Consider the following 8,948-nt stretch of genomic DNA (forward strand, 5'->3'; position numbering starts at 1 on the left):
CAGGGAGGGAGGGAGGGAGGGAGCTGAACAACCAGGGAGGGAGGGAGGGAGCTGAACAACCAGGGAGGGAGGGAGGGAGCTGAACAACCAGGGAGGGAGGGAGGGAGCTGAACAACCAGGGAGGGAGGGAGCTGAACAACCAGGGAGGGAGGGAGCTGAACAACCAGGGAGGGAGGGAGCTGAATAACTAGGGAGGGAGGGAGCTGAATAACTAGGGAGGGTGGGGGGGAGTTGAATAACTTGGGAGGGAGGGAGGAAGATAGTTGAGTAACTACGGAGGGATATGAATAACTAGGGAGGGAGAGAGAGAGCTGAATAACTAGGGAGGTAGGGAGGGTGTTGAATAACTAGGGGGGGAGGGACCTGAATAACTGGGGGGGTAGGGAGGGAGTTGAATAACTGGGGGGGTAGGGAGGGAGTTGAATAACTAGGGAGGGAGAGAGATAGATGAACAATTGGGGAGGGAGGGAGGAAGATCGTTGAGTAACTATGGAGGGATATGAATAACTAGGGAGGGAGAGAGGGAGTTGAATAACTAGGGAGGGAGGGATATGAATAACTAGGGAGGGAGAGAGGGAGTTGAATAACTAGGGAGGGAGGGAGCTGAATAACTAGGGAGGGAGGGAGCTGAATAACTAGGGCGGGAGGGAGCTGAATAACTAGGGAGGGAGGGAGCTGAATAATTAGGGAGGGAGGGAGCTGAATAACTAGGGAGGGAGGGAGCTGAATAACTAGGGAGGGAGGGAGCTGAATAACTAGGGAGGGAGGGAGCTGAATAACTAGGGAGGGAGGGAGCTGAATAACTAGGGAGGGAGGGAGCTGAATAACTAGGGAGGGAGGGAGCTGAATAACTAGGGAGGGAGGGAGCTGAATAACTAGGGAGGGAGGGAGGGAGCTGAATAACTAGGGAGGGAGGGAGGGAGCTGAATAACTAGGGAGGTATGGAGGGAGCTGAAAAACTCGGGAGGGAGGGTGGGAGCTGAAAAACTAGGGAGGGAGGGAGCTGAAAAACTAGGGAGGGAGGGAGCTGAATAACTAGAGGGAGGGAGCTGAATAACTAGGGAGGGAGGGAGCTGAATAACTAGGGAGGGAGGGAGCTGAATAACTAGGGAGGGAGGGAGCTGAATAACTAGGGAGGGAGGGAGCTGAATAACTAGGGAGGGAGGGAGCCGAATAACTAGGGAGGGAGCCGAATAACTAGGGAGGGAGCCGAATAACTAGGGAGGGAGCCGAATAACTAGGGAGGGAGCGGAATAACTAGGGAGGGAGGGAGGGAGCCGAATATCTAGGGAGGGAGGGTGTTTAATAACTAGGGAGGGAGCTGAATAGCTAGGGAGGGAGGGAGCTGAATAACTAGGGAGGGAGGGAGCTGAATAGCTAGGGAGGGAGGGAGCTGAATAGCTAGGGAGGGAGGGAGCTGAATAACTAGGGAGGGAGGGAGCTGAATAACTAGGGAGGGAGGGAGCTGAATAACTAGGGAGGGAGGGAGCTGAATAACTAGGGAGGGAGGGAGCTGAATAACTAGGGAGGGAGGGAGCTGAATAACTAGGGAGGGAGGGAGCTGAATAACTAGGGAGGGAGGGAGCTGAATAACTAGGGAGGGAGGGAGCTGAAAAACTAGGGAGGGAGGGAGGGAGCTGAAAAACTAGGGGGGGAGGGAGCTGAAAAACTAGGGAGGGAGGGAGCTGAATAACTAGGGAGGGAGGGAGCTGAATAACTAGGGAGGGAGGGAGCTGAATAACTAGGGAGGGAGGGAGCTGAATAACTAGGGAGGGAGGGAGCTGAATAACTAGGGAGGGAGGGAGCTGAATAACTAGGGAGGGAGGGAGCTGAATAACTAGGGAGGGAGGGAGCTGAATAACTAGGGAGGGAGGGAGCTGAATAACTAGGGAGGGAGGGAGCTGAATAACTAGGGAGGGAGGGAGCTGAATAACTAGGGAGGGAGGGAGCTGAATAACTAGGGAGGGAGGGAGCTGAATAACTAGGGAGGGAGGGAGCTGAATAACTAGGGAGGGAGGGAGCTGAATAACTAGGGAGGGAGGGAGCTGAATAACTAGGGAGGGAGGGAGCTGAATAACTAGGGAGGGAGGGAGCTGAATAACTAGGGAGGGAGGGAGCTGAATAACTAGGGAGGGAGGGAGCTGAATAACTAGGGAGGGAGGGAGCTGAATAACTAGGGAGGGAGGGAGCTGAATAACTAGGGAGGGAGGGAGCTGAATAACTAGGGAGGGAGGGAGCTGAATAACTAGGGAGGGAGGGAGCTGAATAACTAGGGAGGGAGGGAGCTGAATAACTAGGGAGGGAGGGAGCTGAATAACTAGGGAGGGAGGGAGCTGAATAACTAGGGAGGGAGGGAGCTGAATAACTATGGTGGAAGGGAGCTGAATTACCAGGGAGGGAGGGAAGTGACATTTTTTTATTTAATTTTTATTATACCTTTTTTAACTAGGCAAGTCAGTTAAGAACAAATTCTTATTTTCAATTTCGGCCTAGGAACAGTGGGTTAACTGCCTTGGTCAGGGACAGTTATTGAACGTCCACCCATCTGAATAACTAGGGAGGGTGCTGAATAACTAGGGAGGGAGGGTGCTGAATAACTAGGGAGGGAGGGTGCTGAATAACTAGGGAGGGAGGGTGCTGAATAACTAGGGAGGGAGGGTGCTGAATAACTAGGGAGGGAGGGTGCTGAATAACTAGGGAGGGAGGGTGCTGAATAACTAGGGAGGGAGGGTGCTGAATAACTAGGGAGGGAGGGTGCTGAATAACTAGGGAGGGAGGGTGCTGAATAACTAGGGAGGGAGGGTGCTGAATAACTAGGGAGGGAGGGTGCTGAATAACTAGGGAGGGAGGGAGCTGAATAACTAGGGAGGGAGCTGAATAGCTAGGGTGGGAGGGGGGGAGCTGAAAAACTAGGGAGGGAGGATGCTGAATAACTAGGGAGGGAGGGAGGGAGTTGAATAACTAGGGAGGGAGGGAGTTGAATAACTAGGGAGGGAGGGACCTGAATAACTAGGGCGGGAGGGAGCTGAATAACTAGGGAGGGAGGGAGGGGGGGAGTTGAATAACTATGGTGGAAGGGAGCTGAATTACCAGGGAGGGAGGGAAGTGACATTTTTTAATTTAATTTTTATTATACCTTTTTTAACTAGGCAAGTCAGTTAAGAACAAATTCTTATTTTCAATTTCGGCCTAGGAACAGTGGGTTAACTGCCTTGTTCAGGGACAGTTATTGAACTTCCACCCATGTGAATAACTAGGGAGGGAGGGAGCTGAATAACTAGGGTGGGAGGGAGCTGAATAACTAGGGAGGGAGCTGAATAACTAGGGAGGGAGCTGAATAACTAGGGAGGGAGCTGAATAACTAGGGAGGGAGGGAGCTGAATAACTAGGGAGGGAGGGAGCTGAATAACTAGGGAGGGAGGGAGCTGAATAACTAGGGAGGGAGGGAGCTGAATAACTAGGGAGGGAGGGAGCTGAATAACTAGGGAGGGAGGGAGCTGAATAACTAGGGAGGGAGGGAGCTGAATAACTAGGGAGGGAGCTGAATAACTAGGGAGGGAGCTGAATAACTAGGGAGGGAGCTGAATATCTATGGAGGGAGGGATGGATTTGAATAACTATAGAAGTCATTAATTCATCTTTTTCCACAGCGTTCAGCAGAGGGAGGCTGTAAATCCACTGCTGTATTCAGACTAAAGACCATGACAGATTGGGGGATTACACCAAATTGATGAGATTTTCACAAATATAGTATAAGGAGATATCCCCTAACCTTTAACTGCTTTTCGCCGTGGTAGTTCACTGTGTACTGGACCAAGCAGATACTGACACGAAAGTATGGATGTGGGAATGTATGATATAAGAGAATGTTCGTATTACTATGTCAAAACTTTTGAATATCATCTGTTTTAAAGGCCTGATATTATGTTTGTGTTTCAGATGAGCCGTGTAACGGGGATAAGTCTATATTCTGTCAGATGGAGGTCCTGGTGAGATACTGCTCTATCCCGGGATACAATAAACTGTGTTGTGACTCCTGTGGCAGACGCAGAGGAACCCTGTCCCCCCTCCTAGTAGAAGCTGCCGAGATGGACCAGGAAGTACGCTTTGCCGCCGCCTCCCAGCTCCGGGAGACTCAGTCGCCCAATGGGACGCGTGATTTGTCTCTTCGCTCTCTACTGACCCCCCGTGGATCCTCAACGCTATGCCCCAGCATCAGACACGCCCACACGGTCCCACCCAGGAAAAGCTCCTTCCACCGCAGGGTTCCATCCCCCAGTAGCCTCGCTGGCAGGAACCTGTCCATCATGATGTCATCACTTACTGCCGGTGGCGCGGTTCAGTCAGATGCCACGGAGGGTCAAAGTTCAAACACGTTGAGGGAGAGCCGGTTGCTCAAGGAGACGGAGGTTGCTCTAACGGAGGTGGAGAGATGAAGTGGGATCGTTCCTCCTCTGGACTCCATGCAGATCACACTCCACCCTGCCTTTCTCACCTCACAACATCACCGGAGGGGAGACAGAGAGAGCGAGGGAGCGAGGGAGGGAAGAAGGGAGCGAGGGAGGGAAGAAGAGTGAGGGAGCGAGGGAGGGAGAAGTGCTGGTTCACTTTCGTGTTAGAGACCCCCTAAGCAGCAGTGACAGGTTGTTTGAGTTGAAACGCACCATATACAGTATCACCAGAGCAGTTGGACTGAAGCCCCAGTCATGTTACAACGTTACTCTTCGGAAATCGTTCCAGTTGTATAGAATTTCAATATCCAGCTATTTTTGTTTACTGGCGCTCTCGTCTTTCTTCAACAAATCTAGATATTTCTAAAAGTCACTGTAAAAACTATATAATATACAGTACATATGTTAAACATCGTTAAAATGTCAGTATTATTATAACGAAGGCAAGATGACTGTCAAAGGTTAAATCCCCTTTTGGTTCCTAAACTACAGACCCACAGACATACTAACATCTCCAGAACCATATCCAGATATTCCAGAACCATATCCAGATATTCCAGAACCATATCCAGATATTCCAGAACCATATCCAGATATTCCAGAACCATATCCAGATATTCCAGAACCATTTCCAGATATTCCAGAACCATATCCAGATACTTCAGAACCATATCCAGATATTCCAGAACCATATCCAGATATTCCAGAACCATATCCAGATATTCCAGAACCATATCCAGATATTCCAGAACCAGGAACATGTAGCAGAACATACATCATCTGATCTCAAGTCACAATCAGGCTGTCAATACTCTGTTTAATTTCTTCATGAACACACGGGGACAACAGGCAGAGTGTGATGGAATCTCACCATCACCACATCTGAGATGTGATCTGATATATAGTATCCCTAAAGCCCTTTAGAGAGGGAATACCACCAGGGGGTTGTTTAGTATTTAACACACACATCGTGTGAGCTCTCCATGCCAATGCTTTTGTAAAGATGGACTTAAAAAACATCTTTATTGGAAACGTATGATAATAGATGTCTAGCTTTGTCAGAGAGGGAGAGCTATTTATTGTAAAATGATTTTGTCAACCACAATGCATCTGACTGCAATAGCGAACAAACCGTTGACGATGTTTCAGTTGAGTTCAATGTGCAACCGATCATTCTTACTCCTGTGTTGTCATTATAGGACCTAGTGTTGTCTTTATAGTACCTAGTGTTGTCATTATAGTACTAGTGTTGTCTTTATAGTACTAGTGTTGTCTTTATAGTACCTAGTGTTGTCTTTATAGTACTTGTAAATAGGATTTAGAAGGTCAATATTTATTAAGATAGTGGTCCTGCTCTTTTTCCTGTACAGTGCCTTCTGGTTGCCGAGGTGTTGTAGAAATAACCAAACAATATTATTATTATTATTGGTTCTAATAATAACCAAACTAAACCCAACATCAAGACCAACCACCTCATTCCAGCTCAACGCTTTCACTTCAGATGAACATCAGTGGATTCAACCCGCTGTCCCTCAGTGGATTCAACCCGCGGTCCATCAGTGGATTCAACCCGCGGTCCATCAGTGGATTCAACCCGCTGTCCATCAGTGGATTCAACCCGCTGTCCGTCAGTGGATTCAACCCGCTGTCCATCAGTGGATTCAACCCGCTGTCCATCAGTGGATTCAACCCGCTGTCCATCAGTGGATTCAACCCGCTGTCCATCAGTGGATTCAACCCGCTGTCCATCAGTGGATTCAACCCGCTGTCCATCAGTGGATTCAACCCGCTGTCCCTCAGTGGATTCAACCCGCTGTCCCTCAGTGGATTCAACCCGCTGTCCATCAGTGGATTCAACCCGCTGTCCCTCAGTGGATTCAACCCGCTGTCCCTCAGTGGATTCAACCCGCTGTCCATCAGTGGATTCAACCCGCTGTCCGTCAGTGGATTCAACCCGCTGTCCGTCAGTGGATTCAACCCGCTGTCCGTCAGTGGATTCAACCCGCTGTCCGTCAGTGGATTCAACCCGCTGTCCATCAGTGGATTCAACCCGCTGTCCGTCAGTCAAACGTAGAGTGGGTAGATTAGACTATCTTGTGTTAATAACCAACAACACATGAATATGTTGTTGCCCCTAACTGAACACAGAGAACATAGAGGGTAGTAGGTGTCTCGAACTATGCTGAAACACACAGTGCTCAGAGTGACAGTGAGTTTTTTTCCCCCTGTCATTTAAGGTTAATGTGCTGTCTTTAAGACATTGCTGCTAATGTTATGCAAAGCTTTTAATGATCGAGGACGCTAGCTAGTTTGTTAGGGTTGTACCATTTGCCCCTCCATATATACCGTAGAGAGCATCATGGGGGTTCTAATATGTTGTGGATGTCAGGTTCTACATAAATGGTTGAACTAATTCCTGTCTCCTGTCTCATCATTACTGAATTGATGAAATCAACAAGACATAAAAGATTGTCGACAAGTAAGTTTGAACCTACAGGAAGTATTCTGTTTGGAAATAGTTGGGTTTTTACAAGTTAAAGGGCAAAATGTTGATTTCCAGAAGGCATTTCTGCCCAAAAATAAATAGATATTTTTTTGTAATGAAAATGCATTTCCAGTGAAGTAATGAAGTGCGAGATATGCCTAGCTTCCTGACACGGGTCACATACATGATAGTTTTCTATTCAACAAAAGTGGGGCAATGGGGCTTGAAATGACTGAAATGCTTTCTAAATATAGTAACAATCAAATTATAAATGATTTAGTGTGTGATTTCACTTTGCTTATAACTGTAAAATAAATATGATCATACTTAGCGACTGTACAATATTGGCACTATTTCATATAATTGCTGACAGAGAATGTACTCTTAAACATCCACTGGGCAGTGCAGAGACACCATTCAAATTTATGCCGACTCATTACAACTTGATTTCGTCCATCTATGACCAACAGAAAGTAGTATTGTTTAAATTCTATCAAATCATTTAGGGCTCTGTTCAGTCTAAAACTGAAGCGTTACAGATTCCAGGATAGAAATGTACTTTACAATTGAGGCGACATATACAGCGTTACCGTGAATGCAGTCTCCGCTAACGTGGGAATATTGCCTTTAAATGTCAATAACTCTGTAAAACTGAACTTCCGCGATGGGGATTGAATGGAGCCTTTAGATTTAGCAATAGTGAAGTCATGTGCACAGAGAACATGGAGATATGTGTAGGGTAGTAGTCTGTCTAACTATGTTGAAGCACATCGAACAGAGTTAGTGAGTTTATTTTCCCTTGTCATTTAAATTTGTTGACGAGCTGCCTTTAACACTAGAAACCATACAGTCAAGGATATGTTTTGCATTATTCTAAAGGATTACTGTGACGCGTAGCATGTTTTTGTTTCCTTACAATACATTTGATTAGTAATAGAGTTACAGTAAATAAAACAGTCCCATAACAGCTTATTTTTATAAAGTAAAGATATCAACCAGCAAGGCTTGCGGTCAAATTATTTGTTGCTGATATAGGCATGACACAAACTCATCATTACACTATTGTTTTTCTTAAATCACCCTCCTCACCTTCCTAATCACTCAGTTAGGCCTAATGTCAATACATTTGTGAAGTAAGGTGCAAAATTATTGCCCATTCATCTGTCGTGTCTTTGGCTATGCCAGATTAATTGCTATGACATACTATTCTATAAAATAATTTCTCCGTAATTAATATTACCTGATTGAACTAATCATGTAAATGTAATTAACTAGAGAGGGACACCACGAAATAATATTTATAGAGCTGTTATCTTCCGAATAAACTCTTAAAGATTTAGTAATATTTTACGTCAATAGCAGTCAGAATTAATCGTCATCTCATTCTGTCTCATATTCTGAAAGTTGTAAATTCTTGGTTATCTGCAAGAATCCTGGCTAACAAGTTGAATCAGCAATACAAAATTGGGTTTAATTATTTATTTACTAAATACCTAACTAATCACACAGAATACACAATTAAATCATAACTTGATTACAAATTGCCGTCATAAAGGAAAACGTCCCTAGCGGGCGGAACAGATATGACAGCTTGTTACACAAAGAAAAGGGGTGGGATTTTAGTGAAAGAGCGGGAGACTGGAACATACGCGAAGCTGTGCTATCGTAAATACAGTATCTTATGCATTCTAAATTACCGCCCATTTGGAAAAGGAAAATGCAATAAATATTTACTCTGAGCTGCGCTTCAGTAGGTTGGTGGTAGATGGAAGACCGTATCGCCAACCCGAGTCCTCTGTTCTTTGAAGAATGTCTCTGGTGGTCACTGGATACGTTGGAGTAACGTCGTTGTGTAGTAGACTGGATACTCGGACTGTCCTTCCTAACCTGCGTTTGTAGCAGCTGTTGCTAACTCAACGGCTAGGAGGTATCACTTCTGTAGTGAATACGAGTTCAAAGTTCATACCATTCACAACCAAAGTCCATGCTGATGTTGGCTTAGTTCGGTAGTT

At 46.2% G+C, this 8,948-nt stretch overlaps 1 protein-coding gene across 3 annotated transcripts in view; it reads left to right on the forward strand.

The window, feature by feature from the left end:
* Positions 1 to 6,864, forward strand: part of adamts3 (ADAM metallopeptidase with thrombospondin type 1 motif, 3) — a 225,245-nt gene extending 218,381 nt beyond the window's left edge. For all 3 annotated transcript variants that reach the window (XM_071352472.1, XM_071352473.1, XM_071352474.1), the window contains one exon: positions 3,940 to 6,864. In XM_071352472.1, the coding sequence (XP_071208573.1) occupies positions 3,940 to 4,436 (497 nt within the window). In that variant the 3' untranslated portion in view covers positions 4,437 to 6,864. The remainder of the gene's footprint in view (positions 1 to 3,939) is intronic.
* The last annotated feature ends 2,084 nt before the right edge of the window (positions 6,865 to 8,948 follow it).

The sequence above is a fragment of the Salvelinus alpinus genome, chromosome 19 (genome assembly GCF_045679555.1).
Source record: "Salvelinus alpinus chromosome 19, SLU_Salpinus.1, whole genome shotgun sequence".
Taxonomy (NCBI): Eukaryota; Metazoa; Chordata; class Actinopteri; order Salmoniformes; family Salmonidae; genus Salvelinus; species Salvelinus alpinus.